The sequence below is a fragment of the Heterodontus francisci genome, chromosome 14, assembly GCF_036365525.1.
Source record: "Heterodontus francisci isolate sHetFra1 chromosome 14, sHetFra1.hap1, whole genome shotgun sequence".
Lineage (NCBI taxonomy): Eukaryota > Metazoa > Chordata > Chondrichthyes > Heterodontiformes > Heterodontidae > Heterodontus > Heterodontus francisci.
Window position 1 is genome coordinate 89147531 of NC_090384.1, and position 21637 is coordinate 89169167.

The 21637-nt window shown below is 44.4% G+C and overlaps 1 protein-coding gene across 3 annotated transcripts in view; it reads right to left on the bottom strand.

The window, feature by feature from the left end:
- LOC137377143 (protein kinase C-binding protein NELL1-like) overlaps window positions 1-21637 on the bottom strand; it is an 828881-nt gene that overhangs the window by 768598 nt on the left and 38646 nt on the right. For all 3 annotated transcript variants that reach the window (XM_068046502.1, XM_068046504.1, XM_068046503.1), the window contains exon 5: window positions 20158-20254. In XM_068046502.1, coding sequence (XP_067902603.1) covers window positions 20158-20254 — 97 coding nt within the window. The remainder of the gene's footprint in view (window positions 1-20157; window positions 20255-21637) is intronic.

Consider the following 21637-nt stretch of genomic DNA (forward strand, 5'->3'; position numbering starts at 1 on the left):
CAAGTATAGTTTAGGTGCACAATTGTGTGACTATGAACAAAATACACACCAGGATTACTTCTGGATAGTAAACAATTCATGATATGGATCTGCCTCACACATATGTCCCAACAGTTACACCTTCTACTGGCATGAAAAATGTGCTGAAGATCACCATGAGCATGGTGTAGTCTTCGCTGTGGCCACCAGTAGGAACCTTGGAGCCTCATCTCTGTGGTTATCATCTGATGGAGGGACAGTCAACATCATATGCGCCTATGCATCAGCTCCGTATGTCAGAATCTCAGATAAAAAGCACTTCAATGACTCCTTATGTGATGTTCTGAGGAACATACCAAATGGCAAGAGGCTATTCATCCTGGGTGACTTCAATGCACGTCTTGGGGCAGACAGCGATTCATGACCAACGTTCTTCAGTCATCATGGGGCGGGCAAGATCAACGACAACGAACAATGCCTTCTTGAGGTTTGTGCCCTGAATGAACTCTGCATCACTAACACCTTCCAGGACAGACATTGGCACAAGGTATCATGGTGTCACATTAACACCAACAGGACCTAGTCATCACAAGGAGGCACAGGGAAGGTGGTGGCATAGTGGTAATTTCACTGGACTAGTAATCTAGAGCCCAGGCTAACGCTCTGGGGACATAGGTTTGAATCCCACCACGGCAGATGGTTAAATTTGATTTCAATTAATAAATCTGGAATTAAAAGCTAGTCTAATGGTGACCATGAAACCAATGTCAATTGTGGTAAAAACCTATCTGGTTCACTAATGTCTTTAAGGAAGGAAATCTGCCATCCTTCCCTCATCTGGTCTTCCCTCGTCAGCGACGCTCACATCCCACAAATGGAAAAAAAATCTGTCCAGTGGTCTTCACATCCACACCTACCAGATTGCAACACCGACCGCTCTCTTAGCAGCAGACTGAAAGTGCACCCCCGAAAGTTCCACAGCTTCAAAACACGACGGCCCGCCGCACATCAACATCCTTTGCATAAACAATGATACCAATACCAGCACTTCGCTAGAATTCTTGCTACCCACCAAAGCCTTAATGGGAAGCACAGATGCTGACATCTATGAAGCAGCAGAAACATCATTTAGTAAAGGCCGAACACACAAGAAGGACTGGTTCGAGGCCTACTCAGTTGAGATGGTATCTGTCATTGATGCAAAAAACAATGATGCACAATATAAACCCAACAGTTAAGACACTGCATGACCTGAAAGTAGCCAAGACAGCCATGTAAAAGATAGGGAGATACTGCATAAACAAACACTGAATCAGCTTATGTCAAGCGATCCAAACCGCATGTGACAAAGCAAACCTACAATCTACATATGAAGGGATCAAGTGGGCACTTAGCCCTGCCATCACCAAAAGTTGCTCCCCTGAAGAAGTTGGCAGATGGTGAAGTACTCACCGATAGAAGTAAACAGTATCCTGCTGAGCTGAACACAACGGTCAGCTGTATTCCTGTGAGTTGAACATCTCCCAGTCTGCACTTGACGCTCTCCCACGACTTCCTACCATGGATGTGTTAAATGAAGAACCCTCATCACTGGAGCTCAAGTAGGCCATAGACCAGCTAGCGAACAGAAGGGCACTCAACAAGGACAGAATCCCAGCCTAACTGTTCAAGCACGAAAGTCCCACCTATTGCCATACCTTTATGACCTTGTCCTCCTCTGCTGGAAAGTCGGCTCTGTCCCACAGGAGATGCACGATGCCAAAATCATCACACAATACAAAAACAAAGGTGACAGAGGAGACTGCAACAACTATAGGGGCATTTCATTCCTTGACATCATGGTGAAGGTCTTTGCTAGAGTCATACTTAAAAGACTCCATTTACTTGCAGACAGACGTGGGAGCATAGTGTGATTTCTATGCCGACAGATCTACTATGGATACAATCTTCTCCATACACCAGCTACAAGAGGAGTGTAGAGAACAGAGCATACCCCTTTACTGCATTTTTGTAGATCTCACTAAGGCATCCAATACCATCAGCAGAGCAGGGCTCTACAAGATTTTGGGAAAAACTGGCTGCACATTGAAGCTTCTCAGTCTTGTCATTTGTATCACAATGTCTCTACATTGGTTCAAATATGAAATCCACCCCAGGTATAAAAGGCGTATTTTTTTTAATTAACTTCGATGGCACATTTCGGCAACTATAGTCCAACAATTCAAGATTAGACTTGGGCTGGTACAGGTCCACCAAAGTCAATGATGCTGAGGATCAGTATGTAAGGATTCTTGTTGTGCATCCTGAACACTGCTGTGTTGTGCTTTACTCATTAACAAAAAATGCTCACTTTATCATTTATTCCTATTTCCCCGCACCCACCCCACCCCACGACAAAGGAGCTTTAAATAGATATTGATTTTATTGACTGATGTTACAAATTAATAAAAAGGATTCACAGACAAGATGTGTGGCTTCTTTTACCATTTTATCCTAGGGGGCTGATGGTCATCTTTACAGCAATTCTATTCCATCTTACATTGCCTTAAGCCCCACCAGAATCCCAAGAGCTGATAACAATCATTCACAAATTCAGATGCAAACACTGTTGGTTCTATGCTGGACAGAGATGAAAACCACAAGCAAGTCAAATTTAAAGAAATAAGGCCAACATTTAACAGGGAGTGTCACAATGAAGGGGACAAAAATTTTTTCGAAAGCTTCCACAAAAAGACATCTCAACCTATCATCCATCTTTTGCCAAGGCTAAAGGAATAGGGCATTTTGAAGTGGCAAGTCAGAATGAAGCAAAGGGACCAGTAGGTGCAAGAACAAGTCTTCAGACAATTGACAGTACAGCCCAGTACAGCACTTGGCCCCCTCTTTGATGATGCTGAAGTTAGCTTAGTGCTGCATCAGATGGGTGCCAGGAGGGTTGTCATCTACAGCACCATCCGTAAGTCAGCACAGCAGCATGCCCCTGCGAGCAGGTGCAGCAAAGCTTCAGGCCACAACCAGTCATTATTGTTGTACTCACGTGTACAAGCTCCATGCCACTTGATAGCCACTGGAATCCAAGCTGGCAACATCCCCTCTGCTGAGAAGACGGTCATTACAGGCGAGTTTGACTGTCTGGCAGAAATGACTGCGGCATCACGACAGGTGCAGGTAAGAAGGCTTCAGATCACCTTGGCATGCCATCTTTCATATTTTACATGGTGTTGCATGACATGCTGTGATAGTCAGGCTTCAGGAAAACCTTCCAGCAAAACAGTTATATGGGCATTCACAGCTCATGGTGATGCCACCAGTTGGCACAGTTGCCATTGAGAAATGGCGCCTCCATAAACCATTTTTGCCAAAGTGAAGCTTGCTACCTCTCTGCAGATAGTGGGAGTGTGGGTGCAGGCAGGAGGGCATAGAGCACCCCTTTGGCAGCGTCATCTGCCTGGCATCCTACTGCTGGTCCACGTTTCCTTCCAATATATCACCTCAAAATGTTTGCTAGTGGCAAACCCTCTCATGCCAAAAAAAAGAAACTCAAGGCAAAATAAAGCCTGCAAACTGGGACTAAGGCTCATGAAAGCCATCAGGCAATAAATATTGAAAAAAAAATATAAGAAAGCCTGCCTTGAAAGCCTGCACAACTTTTAAATGCCTCTGCAGGTATGCTGGAGCTCTTTTCCCCTGCCTGGCTTCCCTGGTATGCTGGAGACTCATTCTCTGTACCACTACTCTCATTTCCTTGAGATTGCTCCATAGTTAGACCGAGCATTTCTTACAATTAAGACCACATACATTGCTAACTGAGATATACTGTCCCCTGGCAAAAGGTCACAAGTCCAGGCATTTTGGCTTAGGAGAGATTTGACGCACCATGAAAAGATCATTTGACATATGAAGGAATCCGATGTTCACTATCCAATTCATTCTCATTTGAATTTCTTGTTTATTTTAATTGGAAACAACGGTGCATACTTTCAGCTTGAAGTTGCAGCCTCTAATCGAGTATATGCAGAAAAACAAAGAGCAAACAGTTTTTGTTTGAATACTTAGAAAACAACAGTGATGAGGCTCACTGAGAAAGAACGCGAGAGACAGCATGTAAAGACAGAATGCAGAACTCAATTAGAAACTAATTCCCTTCATTGTGCAAGACTTTAATAGGTAATAGGCTCAGGAACATTTTTGTAAAATAAAAAACATTTGTCAAACATCAACATTAATAAGTGTCATCCGATTCAGGTCAGGTACACTGGGAACCAGGTGTTCTTAAAATTTAAGTAAAATACTTCATAATTTTCTCTTAATATCATATCGCATTTCTAATTTAATACTGTGCATAAATTACAACCATTTTGCATATTTAATATTGTCTTTTATCTATGACCTTAAACATATGGTAACCATCTGTGGGCGTGCAAGAGTCAGTCTCACTATAAGTAACAGCTGTTTTCAAGAACAATATCATCATCAATTTTCCTTCTAATTGACAACTGAGCTAGCACAATTAGTAATAGATACCAGGTAGAGATTTTAGTCCTGGCACATTTTGAAGTTAAGGATTATGATAATTGGCTGTTTTGCACTGTAGTGATTCCTCTGCAAGAGACAGTGCAGCAACTGTTTCCATAATACTTTTATTATCTGTGGGAGTACGGGAGCAAGATTCTGTATAAATAACAGCTGTTTTAAAGAACAATATGATCATCAATTTTCCTTCTAACTGACAGCTGAGCTGGCACAATTAGTAACAGATTTTGGGAAGAGATAGATTGGTCTGGCACATACTGAAGTTGTGAATTATAGCTTTTGGCTAGAACTAGGGGGCAGCGTCTCAGGGTAATGGGGCGGTCATTTCGGCCTGAGATAAGTAGAAATTTCTTCACTCAAAGGATTGACAGTTTTTGGAATTCTCTGCCCCAGAGGGCTGTGGATGCTCAGTCACTGAGTATATCCAAAGGTTGAGATCAATAGATTTTTGGGCTCAAGTGATATGGGGATCAGGCAGGAAAGTGGAATTGAAGTCAAAGATCAGCCATGGCAGAGCAGCTTCGATAGGCATATGGCCTGCTCATGTTCTGATTTTGCACTGTACTGCTTCCTCTACAAGAGACAGTGCAGGAACTGTTTCCATAATACCGTTAACAAAGGCTGTTCTGACAGAGGAAAGAAGAAAAGGAATAAACTTCACAGTCAATGAAGTATTTTTAAAGCAAAGGTACTTTTGAAATGTAGGGGAACACAACTGGCTACGTTACAACAATAATCAGATAATTCTGCTGGTGCTGATTAAGGGATAGGTGCTTGACCAGGACACCTCCCCAGATCTTTTGAGTAATGCCATGGGATTTTTACATGCACCCCATGATGGCAAATGGGGTCTCAGTTTAATATCAAATACAAAAGAATATACCTCTTGATGGTGCAGAACTCCCTCTGTACAGAAGTGTTTAGATTCTGTACTCAAGTTTCTGCAGTAAAGTCTGCACCCATGACTTTCTGACTTAAAAGCAAGAGTGCCAACACTGCAGCAAGTCTGACACCTTAAAGACATATTTGTGATTAGCATTTACATGCTTGACTCTTCTCTACGAGAGCTTGACTTTCATTGCATCTGGGTACTGTTATGACCAAGTGAGAAAGTTATCTAGGTGTTCCTCTCAGCCTTCACCTGGTCTTACTGTAACAGGGTTTGATTTTAAACAGTGTTTTGAGCTACCCCTTGGGGAATCCTTGTTCACCGCTTTCCAGCAAGGCAAAGAAATGAGCACAAACAGGTTTTCTTAGGTTTAAAGAAGAAAAGTGACATTTATTAAAACTTAAACAAACTCTAATTTGGTCAACATCTACGGAAACACGCGGCACCCCACGCTCGCATGCATACGCAATACACACAAGCAAATAGAGAGACAGAAAAGAGCAGGAGAAAAAAAATAAAGTGAAAAAGTTGAGGCAATCCCTGAAGAGGGGTTTTTGCTGCTGTGCTTCAAGCTTGCTGTAGTCCTTGCTTGTAAGTAGATATTGCTTTTTGTTGGGGCCCAGTATTCTTATTAAACCTTGTTCACTGTAGGAGACTTTTCTCTCTTGGGGTTCATATGTCTTCAGTGGATTCCAAAGCTGGTGAGAGAGAGGAGAGCAGACAGGAGAGAGATGTTTTCAATCCAGGAGTCAGGAGCTTTCTGCCAGTTCAAATATCTGTGGCAAGTTCAAATTCAAAACCTGCAGCAGCCAGTTAGTCATGTGACTAAACTGGTCTGACCATGTCTGTTTGTGCATTTGGCCATCTTAGCACTCAACCTGGAATGCTAGCTTCTCCACCATCAACGTCTGGTAATCAAAAGTCCATTGTGGATTTAATGTCTCAGGGAATGATCTTTTGTCCCTTTGAAACACTGTCTGTAAATATGCAAATGTCTTTCCAATCAAGGGTCTTTTTTTTTAAAAAAAAAAAACAAGTTCTCTCTTTACTCCAGTAAGAGTTTAAAAATCAATGCTCATGTGGCAAAAATAATGTGTCTCATTCTTGGCAGATGAGCGCCTGCTTGACAGTACAAATACCAGATCATACTCCACTCCATAAGGGTAACTATCAAGAGAAGTTAAAAAATACTATTTTGAGGAGAATCTTAACCAGTAACAATGCAAAGAATTAACACACAGATTAAAACATAAAAGTTCCCTTTTTACCTTCGATATCCAAACGCACAAATACATCGCAATTCAATGGGGTCTTGTGATTAAGTGGATGGCAGGCAGCACTCACGTGCCTTCGTGTTTACGACCATTAAAAGCTGGTAGCATCGAGGCAAGAGGCTTCAGTGTCACGATGAGGAGGGAGCCTTGAACAGCGCCACATAGAGGAAGCGGGGGAGCGGAGGCCATTTTCAGACAGCAGTGCTGTGTGCTCTGCAGGGGGGTGAGGGTAGGGAGAAACCTTCAATTCTTTTAAAAGGAACCTGGACATATACCTGAAGTGCTGTAACCGGCAAGGCTAGGTGCTGGAAGGTGGGATTAGATTGGGTGGCTTTTTTCCTCAGCCAGCACAGACACGACGGGCTGAATGGCCTCCCTCTCTGTCGTAATTTTTCTGTGACTCTATGGTTCTAAAGCTCAGGTGCCAGGCCAGTATCAGCTCTGCATCGACAATGCTCTGTAGGCCCACTGGTCACCTGGCATGGGTCTCATACACCCTGTCTTTGTGGACCCTCATGGCATGATGCAGCACCTCTGACAGAAGGATGGCCAAGAGGCGGCTGTGCCTACCCATGAAGCTTCACAATGAGAGCAGCAGCTGGCCATTACAAGAAGGGCCCACCTGTGCCACAGAGTGTACCAGGCTCGAATCAGTCAATTCCAAATGGCCGAGTGGCATTGTCAGCAAAGACTATGCCTCTCCAGGGAGGCAGTCACCAACTTATGTGTCCTGCTGCAGGAGGAGTTCCAATCTATGGGGTTTCTGGGGTCACCCTATGCCAGCGGCCCTGAAGATCACAGCGGAACTAAACTTTTACATGTCTGAATCTTTCCAGGAACCCGCTGGGGACATGTGCGTAGTCTCACAGGCAGCAGCCCACCGCTGCGTTAAGGTGACCAATGCCCTATTCAAGAGGGCCAGCAACTATGTGTGCCATCAGACTGACCCTGACAGGCAGGCCCAGAGGGCCATCGGATTCAGGGCCATCACTGGATTTCCCCAGGTGCAAAGCGTGATATATTGCACGCACATGGGCATCAAGGCTCCAATGGACCAGTCAGCTGCCTTCATCAACAGGAAGGGCTTTCACTCCATCAACGTTGAACTGGTCTGCAACCACCATAACCATTTCCTGCAGGGGTGTGCCCACTTCCCAGGAAGCGGCCACAATGCCTACATACCTTGGCAGTCCCAGGTGCCACAGGTTTTCAGGACACCCCCGCCAAAACTGCACTCACCTTCAGGGATGGGTTCTCAAGGACAAAGACTAACCATTGAAGACTTGGCTACTCACGCCTGTGAGAAACCCTCATAATGCAGCACAGGAGAGGTACAACCAAGTAACTGTTGAGCAGGCCACTAGGCTGAAGATGAGCTTCTGCTGCCTAGATCGATCTGCCGGGGCCCTGTAGTATGTCCCTGCGAGAGTTTCATGTATTGTTGTGATCTGCTGTGTGTTGCACAATCTAGCACTGCAGAGTTGGAGGGGGGGGGCTTTGCATGACAATGAGATGCTTGAGTGACATTCCTCCACCAAAGAGAAGGATGTGGAAGAGGGAGGAGATGAGCAAGCAGCACTTCATGTTGAAGCCCTTCCACCAGAGGTCAGGCAGATTGAGCGACGAGCCAAGAAGGCAAGAGACAGTCTCATACTTACCCTCTTCCAATCACCCTGATGGCCACTCAGAGTAACCAATAAAGACTGACCTCAATACATGCAGTCTGTCGCCTCCTTTCCAGCTGAAACAAGTGCTAGTGCCCATGAGAGATCATATTTAAATGAGGGCTGTGCTTACATTGGCAGTCCACTAAGGGGGAAAGGGTGAAGTCAGCAGCTCACAATTAAGGCATAATAGAATAATCACTTTTACATAACGATCATTCATGGGGACCCAGTGGGGTCACTGGACATGTAATCCAGAGGCCCAGGCTAATGCCCTGGGGACATGGGTTCAAATTCCACCACAGCAGCTGGTGAAATTCAATTAATAAATTTTTTAAAAATCTAAAAATGATCAATCAGTAACGCTGAGGGTTAGGCTGTGCAGATATCATCATGCCAACCATACGTGATGGAAGCCAATCCTCGCTCTCTTGCGTGGAGACTCTAGTCTCTTCATCTGACACGGCACAACCACCCTGTGCCACTGACAATTCTAACGCCTCTTCATCAGCTGTGGTGAGGGGCCAAAGAGGGGGTATGCCTCCCTCCCTTTATGCGCCCTCTTGTCCTACAAGTGGAAATTGGAGATAGTCATACTTCAGAGAGATCAATATGACAGTTCTGCTTTTACATATAGCTCATGCAGCTGTCCGCTCTCAGGGGAGTTATAGGGGGGCGGGGGGGGGAGGGAGGGGATGTTGTGGGATGGCCTTAAGAGGACCACCTTCAGGTGCAAATGAATGAAAGTCACCAGAAGAAGAAGTGATGTTGTGTCACACATGACCAGGGAGTTGTGGGTAAGAGTAGGATTTGTGTTGGTGTGGCTTGCGCAATAGCTCTTTATTAGTTAATGTTATAATAAAAACCCACATTTTCTTTGGATATTACTTGCAGTTCATAATAGTTCACATACCAATTAAAGAACAAGTAATATTACATGGGGTGAGCTGTGAAAGAAGGTGGCCTGTGGCTGAGATACAGCCATGCATCTGTCAGGATGAGGTGATGCCATCGCCCTTGTAGTGCCTCCCGACCCATGTCCCACTTCCTCCTGCGTAGCCATTTGCAATCACTAAAAAGAAGACAGGTGAAGAGCAGTCAGCTTGGCAGAATGAAGGAGGTCGTTGACCCTCTTGCGGCAATGTACCCAGTTCTGGCTGGTGACGCCATGGCTGCTGACCACCTCAGCGGTCTCCATGCTGGGTCAGGCGGGAGGACCTCTTCTTGCCATCACTAGGGAAGAGGGCCTCCTGCCTTTTCCTTGCAGCTTGGAGATGAATCTGGAGGGAGGCATCACTGAACCGTGGGGCCACCCTGTGTCTTGCCTCTACCATCCTGCAAGGTCTGCCTTGGGAGGTTCGGGGGTGGGGGGGGGGGGTGGTGTCTAGAGCCTCTGCATAATGGGTCACAGTTTTGAGCAGCTAGCTGCAAATGAGCTCTGGGAAGCAATGCAAGCAGGTACTGGCAAGCCTTTAAATATGGCGCCAGCACATGCTCCAGGGTCATCTGACCCCTATTCAGTGTCTCACATCCCACTGCTGTCACGTGATTGGCAGGCCCACGCCTCCATTATGCAAAATGGCCACCTGCCACATGATTCCAGTGGGGTGAGCACCCATGTGACAAAGTGGGAACGACGCCCATTACGGTGTCCACTGCGGGCTCACTAAACCTGGCCCCTTCACACATAAATGAAACATTTGCATTAAACAAGTACTGAATACTAATCGCAATGTCTCTAACAGCTGGCAGTTGCTTCCCCACCCCCAATTCCCACCTTCTTTACTCCATCCCCGACAGTTATATCAAGCTCTAATCTGATCCCATCTAGAGTACTGCATTCAGTTCTGAGCTCCACACTTCAGGAAGGATGTACTGGCCGAGAGAATTCTGTGCAGCTTCTCCAGGGTGATACCGGGACTAGGGACATTAGATTAGACTAGGCTTGTATTCTCTTGAGTATAGAAGACTAAGGGGTGACCTAATTGGGGTGTTTAACATGATTAAAGGATTTGGTAGGGTGGATAGAGAGAGACATAAAGAGAAACAGTCTCCTTCGGTGGGGGAGTGCAGAACAAGGGGGCATAACTTTAAAATCAGTACTGCAACAGCTACCATGGAATCTCCCTGCTCAGCATAGTGGGGGAGGTCTTTGCTCGAGTCGTTTTAAACAGACTCCAGAAGCTGGCCGAGCATGTCTACCCTGAGGCACAGTGCCACTTTCCAGCAGAGAGATCCACGCTGTTCTCCCTTCGCCAGCTACAGGAGAAATGCCGCGAACAACAGATGCCCCTCTACGTTGCTTTCATAGATCTCACCAAAACCTTTGACCTCGTCAGCAGACGTGGTCTCTTCAGACTACGAGAAAAGATCCACCAAAGCTACTAGGTATCACCACCTCATTCCATGACAAGATGAAAGGCACAATTTAGCATATCGGTGCCTCATCAGACCCCTTTCCGATCCTGACTGGCGTGAAACAGGGCTGTGTTCTCACATCTACACTGTTTGGGATCGTCTTCTTACTGCTGCTCTCACATGCATTCAAGTCTTCAGAAGAAGGAATTTTCCTCCACACAAGATCAGATGGCAAGTTGTTCAACCTTGCCTGTCTAAGAGCGAAGACCAAAGTACGGAAGGTCCTCATCAGGGAACTCCTCTTTGCTGACGATGCTGCATTAACATCCCACACAGAAGAGTGTCTGCAGAGACTCATCAACAGGATTGCGGCTGCCTACAACGATTTTGGCCAAACCATCAGCCTCAGGAAAACCAACAACATGGGACAGGACGTCAGAAATGCTCCATCCATCAATATTGGCGACCACTCTCTGGAAGTGGTTCAAGAGTTCGCATACCTAGGCTCAACTATCACCAGTAACATGTCTCTCAATGCAGAAATCAACAAGCGCATGGGAAAGGTGTCCGCTGCTATGTCCAGACTGGCCAAGAGGGTGTGGGAAAATGGTGCACGGACACGAACACAAAAGTCCAAGTTTTTCAAGCCTGTGTCCTCAGTACCTTGCTCTAGGGCAGCAAGGCCTGGACAACGTATATCAGCCAAGAGCAACGTCTCAACTCATTCCATCTTCGCTGCCTCCGGAGAATCCTTGGCATCAGGTGGCAGGACCGTATCTCCAAAACAGAAGTCCTTGAGGCGGCCAACATCCCCAGCATATACACCCTACTGAGCCAGCGGCGCTCGAGATGGCTTGGCCATGTGAGCCGCATGGAAGATGGCAGGACCCCCAAGGACGCATTGTACAGCGAGCTCGCCACTGGTATCAGACCCACCGGCCGTCCATGTCTCCGATTTAAAGAAATCTGCAAATGCAACATGAAGTCCTGTGATATTGACCACAAGTCATGGGAGTCAGTTGCCAGTGATCTCCAGAGCTGGCAGACAGCCATAAAGGCGGGGCTAAAGAGTGGTGAGTCGAAGAGACTTAGCAGTTGGCAGGAAAAAAGACAGAAGTGCAAGGAGAGAGCCAACTGTGTAACAGCCCCGACAACGAATGTTATCTGCAGCGCCTGTGGAAGAGTCTGTCACTCTAGAGTTGGCCTTTATAGCCACTCCAGGCGCTGCTCCACAAACCACTGACCACCTCTCGGCGCTTACCCATTGTCTCTTGAGACAAGGAGGCCAAAGAAGGGGAAGACGTACTTCAGGGGTGATGCCAGGAAGCACTTCACGCAAGTAGTGGAAATCTGAAACTCCATCCTCCAAAAAACAGCAAGACTGGGGTCAATTGAAATGGGATTGATGGATTTGTGTTAGTCAGGGACATTAAGGGTTGTGAAATCAAAACAGGTAAATGGAAGCAAGATACAGATCAGCCACCATTGAATTGAAAGGCAGAACAGGCTCAAGGGGCTGAATGGCCTACCCCTCTTCCTATGTTCTCTCAAGCCTCTGAGCTACAACGGGTTACAATTCCACACATAGCATATGCAAATTTTTCATTAAAAATTGAGAAAACATACTGAAAAACAGGCAACATGAGGATGACAAAAGCCAGAACTTTCTGGTTGATTGAGGAATCAGAAATCGTCAGACCGGTATAACATGAATCACCATTTTGTGGTGCAATTATGTGTCAAGTATTACTGCTCATTCTTCATTTGGGCTCTTAGAGCCTTTTATTGAAGCTGCACGTCATTGAAAAGTTTGCATTTTCAGACAATTCTCTACAATAGTCAGCCAGTGTTCCTTCAAAACATTAACAGAGCTGGCACAGTGCCAGTGATGATAACTGGATTTGAAACGAGCACATTGTTTTGAAGATGGTACAGACTACAAAGCTTAAAAGATAAGCAGCACTGGGAAACTTTGTTCACACTTATCAACACACACCCATTACAAACCTAAATATAGTGCGATTACACCATCCTATCACAAATGGACTCAACACAAGAGCAGCAGGATAACTGCTCGGTGGTAATGTGGCAAGTCGCTGCCACATGGGGTGGTTGAGACAATTAGCGTTTAAGTACATGAGGGAGAAATATCAATCGGGTGAGATGAAGCAAGGAAACTCTTGTACGGCATAAATTCCAGCACAGATTTGTTGGGTCAAATAGCCTGTGTTTGTTGTAAAATTCTGTGATAAATTGAGTTACAGGTCTATGGGACCTTTGATCAGTTCCTGGCCAGATTGCCAGGAAGATCACCTTATGTCAGAGAAAAGTTGGCTCTAACAGCTCACAAATTAAAATGTTCATCTCACTCCACAATTGTTTTGCATGTTAACCAACCATTCAGTGATGTAAGCAGAAACCTACAAGGTTTGCAACCACAACCACATCTTCCTTGGCACGGGTGGTTGTCATGGACACAAAGCAGTACATTGAAGGAAAAAAGCAGGAATCCAAAATGGGAGGAGCAGCAGATTTATGATTAGTGCTAATATGCAATAAATATTGCAATTCTGAGAACAGGTCAAGCTATTCGAGCTACATGCTACTGCAAATTGATAGCAGAGTAAGATATTACAGTTGTTATGGTATCGGGCTAACAACCTGGAGGTTAAAACTGTAAACCACACAAAGACAAGTGGTAAAATTCAATTCATTACATCTGTCATGATATTGTCTTTTTTTCCTCTCCAGGAAATATGTGGTGTGTCTTTAAGACAGCAAAGAATCAGTATTGCTTTAAGAAACAGCAAGCCTCAGGGGTTAGAGATACAACCATTTGGAGGGGGAACCAACCAGCTTCAAAGAATGATTCCTGGTTACCCGGTAACAGCCAGAGACCCAGAACCAGATATACAATGTTGCAATTATCTTTTGAACTAGCTTTTTAGTTGAGACAGTCTGTTCTAACAGAAGGCATAGACAGACAGCTGGCGTTAGCACCTGAAAGTAGAGCTCTCAGCCATTTAAACTGAAGGAAGGGAAGTTCGACTGTGACAATCTTTTATCCCTCAAAAATTCTAAAGCCAAATTGATTCATTTAAAAAGTGTTTGCAAGTCGTTAATTGTTGAAATTCATTGCTGGAGAAGGAAAACATCACACTGCTGGAATTAGACAACGGACTATTCTATTGTTGAAGAACCATTTTCCCCCATCGGATGGCTATGAGGTCTTCAAGCAACACTGGACTGTAAGTTTGCAAGGACTCTAATTTCTTCTATTTTAAATGATGTTTATATCTTAGTAGTTAATTTGTTGATTTAAAGACAACTGGTTTGGATAGCCTTCTTCGGGGGTTAATAGATGGTACAATTTGGCTGGTTCTTGCTTGAATTTGGAAAGTTTTAAATTAAATGTTAATTCAATCCCGTCCCTCCACAGATTGCCTAACAGTGCGTTTCTCCCACCACAATCAGAATCGTATATTTTGATTGGGAGGCTTTGACTGGAGCAGTCGGTCCTAACACATCTGTCACCTTGTGAATGGCTGGTGCTTTGCTGTAACTATCCACTAATTCAACCAATGTCCCACAGGAAAGAGAATGTGCCACTCCTCTTTGTGGCCTAACCTGTACATATTAGTCACAAATGACATCCTATGTAACTGCAACAAATGTAAACTTTCCCTCCTCGTCATTCTCAACCTATCTGCAGCCTTTGACACGGTTGACTACATCATCTTCCTCCAATGCCTCTTCACGGTCATCCACCTGGGTGGGACTGCTCTCACCTGGTTCCATTCTGATCTATCGAATTGTAGTTAGAGAATCATCAAAAATGGCTTTTCTTCCCTCTTCTACACCGTTACCACTGGTGTCCCCCCAAGGATCTGTCCTAGGCTCCTTCCTATTTCTTATCTACATGCTGCCCCCTGGCGGCATCATCCAAAAACACAGCATTAACTTTCACATGTACGTTGATGACACCCAGTTCTACTTTACCACCTTTCTCAACTCCTCCACTGTTGATAAATTATCAGACTGCTTATCCGTCATCCAGTACTAGATTAGCAGAAATTTCCTCCAGTTAAATATAGGGAGGTCCAAAGCCATTGTCTTCGGTTCCTGTTACAAACTCGGTTCCCTAATCACCAACTTGATTGTTCACAAGGTAGGTCTCATAAGTGATATCTGACGTTGAGATGAGCTTCAGACCACATAGCAACACCATCATTAAGGCTGCCTATTTCCACCTCCATCATCACCCAATCCTGCCCCTGCCTCAGCTAATTTTCTGCTGAAATGCTCATTCATGCCTTTTGTTATCTCCACACTTGACTATTCCAACGCATTACTGGCCAGCCTCCCACATTCAACCTAAACTGGAGGTCATCCAAAACACTGCTGCCCATGTCCTTACTCATACCAAGTCCTACTCACTGACGTACACTGCTTCCGGTTAAACAATGCCTCGATTTTAAAATTCTCATCCTTGTTTTCAAATCATTCCATGGCCTCGCCCCTCCCTATCTCTATAATCTCATCCAGCCCCACAACCCTTTGAAATACCTGCTTTCCTCTAATTCTGGACTCTTGAGCATCCCCACTTTTAATTGCTCTACCATTGATTGCCGTGCCTACAGCTGCCTAGGTCCTAAGCTCTGGAATTCCCTCCCTAATCCTCTCTAACCCTCTATTCTCCTTTAAAACTTCTTAAAACCTACCTCTTTGACCAAGCTTTTGGTCATCTGCCCGAATATCTCCATATGTAGCTTGCTGTCAAATTATGCTTTATAACATTCCTGTGAAGCTCCCTGGGACATTTTATTACATTAAAGGCACTGTCAGGCAAGCCCCCCACCTGCCAAGAATGAGGAAAATTAATTTCGCCATATGGACATTGATTTTAAACTGCTGATGGTGAAGAAAGAACTTGCTTTAAAAACACAATTGGAGACTTTGGCTGGAGAAAAACATTAACATATCAAAAGACAAGTACTTCAAAAAGGACAAAGGAACTATTCCCTGCTCCAATTTAACCCACAATGGACTTTTGATTACCAGACATTGAAGCATTCCAAGTTAACTACTAAGATGGCCAAATACACAAACAGATGTAGTCGGGATGGTTTGGTCACATGATTGTTGGAGTTTTTTTGAATTTGAGCTTCCAACAAGGAATTTGAAATCAGAAAGTGGTTTTCACCTGGACTGAACACCTCTCTCCGTTCTGCTCTCATCTTGCGCTCACCTGCTTTGGAAACCATTGAAGACACATGAACCTCAAGAGAGAAAAGTCTCCTGTAGTAAAAAAGGTTTAAGAAGAATACTGGGCCCCAACAAAAAGCAAGCTTACTTACAAAAAGACTACGGTGAGCTCTTTTTTTTGTTCATTCATGGGATGTGGGCGTCGCTGGCTAGGGCAGCATTTATTGCCCATCCCTAATTGCCCTTGAGAAGGTGGCAGAGAGCTGCCTTCTTGAACTGTGGGGTAGGGACACCCACACTGCTGTTAGGAAGTTTTAGGATTTTGACTCAACGACAGTGAAGGAATGGCGATATAGTTCCAAGTCAGGATGGTGTGTGACTTGGAGGGTAACTTGCAAGTGGTGGTGTTCCCAACCATTTGCTGCCCTTGGCCTTCGAGGTGGTAGAGATCACATGTTTGGAAGGTGCTGCCTAAGCAGCCTTGGTGCGTTGCTACAGTGCATCCTGTAGATGGTACACACTGCTGCCACTGTGGAGGGAGTGAACGTTGTGGTTGGGGTGGCAATAAAGCGGGCTGCTTTGTTCTGGATGGTGTCGAGCTTCTTGAGTGTTGTTGGAGCTGCACCCATCCAGGCAAGTGGAGAGTATTCCATCACACTCCTGATTGTACCTTGTAGATTGTGGACAGGCTTTGGGGAGTCAAGAGGTGAGTTACTCGCTGCAGGAATCCTAACCTCTGACCTGCTGTTGTAGCTACGGTATTCAGTTTCTGGTCTATGGTAGCCCCTAGGATGTTGATAGTGGGGGATTCAGCGATGGTAATGCCATTGAATGTCAAGGGGAGATGGTTAGATTCTCTCTTGTTGGAGATGGTCATTGCCTGGTACTTGTGTGGCATGAATGTTACTTGCCACTTATCAGCCCAAGGCTGGATAATGTCCAGGTCTTGCTGCATTTCTACACGGACTGCTGCGGTATCTGAGGAGTCGCAAATGGTGCTGAACATTGTGCAATCAGCAGCAAACATCCCCACTTCTGACCCTATGATTGAAGGAAGGTCATCGATGAAGCAGCTGAAGATGGTTGGGCCTAGGACACTACCCTGAGGAACTCCTGCAGCGATGTCCTGGAGCTGAGATGATTGACCTCCAACAACCACAACCATCTTCCTTTGCGCTAAGTATAACTCCAACCAACAGAGAGTTTCCCCCCGATTCCCATTGACTTCAGTGAATTGACCCATTGCTAGAGCTCCTTGATGCCATACTCAGTCAAATGCTGCCTTGATATCAAGGGCAGTCACTCTCACCTCACCTCTTGTGTTCAGCTCTTTTGTCCATGTTTGAACCAAGGCTGTAATGAGATCAGGAGCTGAGTGGCCATGGCAGATCCCAAACTGAGTGTCACTGAGCAGGTTATTGCGAAGCAAGTGCCGCTTGATAGCACTGTCAACTATACCATCCATCACTTTACTGATGATTGAGATTAGACTGATGGGGTGGTAATTGGCCAGGTTGGACTTGTCCTGCTTTGTGTGTACAGGACATACCTGGAAAACTTTCCACATTGCTGGCTAATACCAGTGTTGTAGCTATACACGAACCGCTTGGCTAAGGGTGCAGCAAGTTCTGGAGCACAGGTTTTCAGTACTATTGCTGGAATGTTGTCGGGGCCTTTGCAGTATTCAGTGCCTTCAGTCGTTTCTTGATATCATGCGGAGTGAATCGAATTGGCTGAAGACTGTCATCTGTGAAGCTGGGGACTTCAGGAGGAGGCCGAGATGGATCATCAACTCGGCACTTCTGGCTGAAGATCGCTGCAAATGCTTCAGCCTTATCGTTTGCACTGATGTGCTGGGCTCCCCCATCATCGAGTATGGGGATATTTGTGGAGCCACCTTCTCCAGTTAGCTGTTTAATTTTCCACCACCATTCTCAACTGGATGTGGCAGGACTGCAGAGTTTATATCTGATCTGTTGGTTATGGGTTCACTTAGCTCTGTCTATCGCATGCTACTTACGCAGTTTGGCACGCTGGCTTGAGGCTTCACCAGGTTGACACCTCATTTTGAGGTATGCCTGGTGGTACACCTGGCATGCTCTCCTGCACACTTCATTGAACCAGTGTTGGTCTCCCGGTTTGATGGTAATGTTAGAGTGGGGGATATGAGGTTACAGATTGTGGTTGAGTACAATTCTGCTGCTGCTGATGGCCCACAGCGCCTCATGGATGCCCAGTTTTGCATTGCTAGATCTGTTCGAAATCTATCCCATTTAGCACAATGGTAGTGCCACACAACATGATGGACGGTATCCTCAATGTGAAGGTGGGACTCCGTCTGCATAAGGACTGTGCAGTGGTCACTCCTACCAATACTGTCATGGACAGATGCATCTGTGGCAGGCAGATTGAGGAGGATGAGGTCAAGTATGTTTTTCCTTCTTGTTGGTTCCTTTATCACCTGCCGCAGACCCAGTCTAGCAGCTATGTCCTTTAGCACTCGGCCAGCTCAGTAAGTCGTGGTGCTACCGAGCCACCTTTGGTGATGGGCAGTGAAATCCCCCACCCAGAGTACGTTTTGCACCCTGGCCACCCTCAGTACTTCCTCCAACTGCTGTTCATAGAGGACTACTGACTCATCAGCTGAGGGAGGGCAGTAGGTGGTAATCAGCAAGAGGTTTCCTTGCCCCTATTTGACCTGATGCTATGAGACTTCATGGGGTCCGCAGTCAATGTAAAGGACTCCCAGGGCCCCTCCCACCCAACTGTATACCACTGTGCCGCCACCTCTGCTGTGCCTGTCCTGCCAGTAGGACAGGACATACCCAGGCATTGTGTTCGAAGCACAGTAAACAAGAAACTCTTCTGATATTGCCTCAAACCTCTCCATTTTATTTTTCTTCTGCTCTATTTGCATGTGTGTCTCGCATGTGCATGCTAGCGTGGACACGTAATATATCCATAGGCGTTAACTGTATTAGAGTTTAAGTTTAAGGTTTAATAAATTTCACTTTTCTTCTTTAAACCTAAAAGTCTGTTTATGCTCATTTTGTTGCCTTACAATTGGAAAGTGGTAAACAAGGTTTCACCAAAGGGGGACCTCAAAACAGAGTGTTTTGGACACCTTTCTCACCTGGGCGTAACAGGCGCTATGTAAATGCAAGTTGGTGTTATTAGTTTTGACCTAAACAAGCGAATAACAATTGCACCACTAAATCAAGGACCTCAGTGGCCCACAATCAGCAACCAAGGCCAGCTAGAAGATCAGCAATAAATGTAGCCTTACCAGTATTACCAACATCCACAGAATATTTGTTTTGAAATGATGAACTAATTTCTTATCATCCAATCCTCTCACAATAAGTTGACAGATAAAAGTCATACGGAATAAGACAGTTATAAAATATATATTTCCAATGGGCTTCAAACAATTTTGCCATAATTTCCACAACTCTCTTTGGGCTTCAAAAAGGTGGAAATCTTCCACTTTTTTGCATGACCTCAAAGCCTTCCTTCATTATTCAAAATCGCTATGAAGTACACATATCAAAATTCTTACTTTCAATCTTTTCCTTAAGCTCAGTTAAACAGCAATTTCTAAATTACTTAGGGGCAGAATCAGCTTTCCTGTTGCACATTTTTAACACCCTAATATTGCGAGTTTTGTGATGTTTAATGCACACCCTTTGCACCCATTAATTGACAAAACACGGCACTGAGATTCAAGATTACAGCAGCACGTTTTCTTGCCAAAACAAACACTTGGCAGGAATGCAAACACTCCCCTCGCTCCCTCCGCAAATTAATCCACATTTTCCATTTTTGAAAGTATACAAGATACAGAAGAAAGCAATTTCACAATACCGAGGACAAATAATAGACTAACTGTCTCATTCCTGTAAAACATAAGAAAACATAATGACATCAGATAAATTGTTTCCCGTTCCAGAACTCATTTCTCTACTTCCAATTATATTATTTTGGATGATAATATTTGTCGATTATCCAAATGGTAAACATAGTTTTCAACTGAGAGAACAGCCACATGAATATTTGCAATAATTGCCATGAAATATTATGACATGTGAAATAAACATAGCTTAATCAACTAACTATCAACATTCAACATATTAATACTGGTATTTTAATCCATTTATGCTGCTGTACTGTAATCAAAGTGTTTAAATAGACTTCAGAATTCTACTGCCAGGCAGTTATTTAGCTCAATTAAATTAGTTCTATTCGCACTGCTTACCTTAAATAGCCCATGTTTACTGTTCCGTTGGCCGAGCCATAAACTGATTCCTGGATTGAAATTGGTCTGTGGAGGATCTATGACACGTTCATAAATCCTGTGGAAAAGAGCACATATTTCATTCAGTTCAAAAGTCAAAGCGAAGGGCTTTAACAAACCACCTTATAACAATAAATTTTTGAGCCATTAAATATTCCACATGAACAAGTGAATGACAAGTCAAATTTTTTCACTTATTTCAACTGTGTGGTTCAATGTGGAGGTGTCATCTTTTCAATCAATCTCCTTTTCTTTTTTTTAAAAATCACTATCCATTTTTCACAGTTGCTCAAATGCAATCTTTCTCCAGCCAGTGTGTAGGTGAGCAGATGATGGGATTCTTTCAGAACTTCACAGTTTTCATCAAGTTAAAACTTTCAGTAAATTACTTTCACAGGTCCCAAGTACCGCCTAAGTTTTTAAAATTTGAAATCGGAAAGCTACTTGAAACTTTTTCCAGATTGAAGTATATCTTTTTTTTTCCCCCAAATAGTCCTCATTCATCTTCAACTGACAACACCAGTCTTTTTAATCAGCTATTACAAAGCAGCAGAGCACAACGAGGATCAAATCAACAAGTACAATGAAAGCAAAATACTGCGGATGCTAGAAATCTGAACTAAAAACAGAAAATGCTGGAAATACTCAACCAGTCAGGCAGTATCTGTGGAAAGAGAAATAAAGTTAACGTTTCAGGTCTGTGACCTCTCATCAGTCCTGAAATGTGTTAATTCTGTTTTTCACTCTACAGATGCTGCCAGACCTGTTGAGTATTTCCAGCATTCTCTGTTTTCATTTCAAATCAACCAGTAGATCACATGAGCTGGTGGTCCTGAAAGTCACCAACCTTTAAGAACTAGGAGCAGGAGTAGGCAATTCAGCCCCTCGAGCCTGCTCCGCCATTCAATACGATCATGGCTGATCTCACCTCGGCCTCAACTCCACTTTCCTGCCCGTCCTCCATAACCCTTCAACCCATTAATAATTAAAAGTCTGTCTATCTCCTCCTTAAATTTACTCAATGTCCCAGCATCCACCGCACACTGGGGTAGTGAATTCCACAGACTCACGACCCTTTGAGAGAAGTAATTTCTCCTCATCTGTTTTAAATCTGCTACCCCTTATCCTAAAACTATGACCGAGAGGAACAACTCTTGTTTCGGGGAAAGGATATGTAGAAATTCAAAGTGGAAACAACTCAGAAAAAATCCTAGGTTCTAGGGATTAGAATATAAAGTGTTATTAACCAAAACAATGCAAAACACTGAAATAGCTATTCATAAGTAGAAATTAGTACCGCTTAATAGCTCTTCCCATATCCCATTCTAGGCCCATCATTAAAAATATTATGATAGACATTGAATGATAATCCATCGCAGCTTTCCAGGAATGTAATTTTCATTCTTAGATTTGAAAAGAGAATTAAAAAGGAATGAAGAAC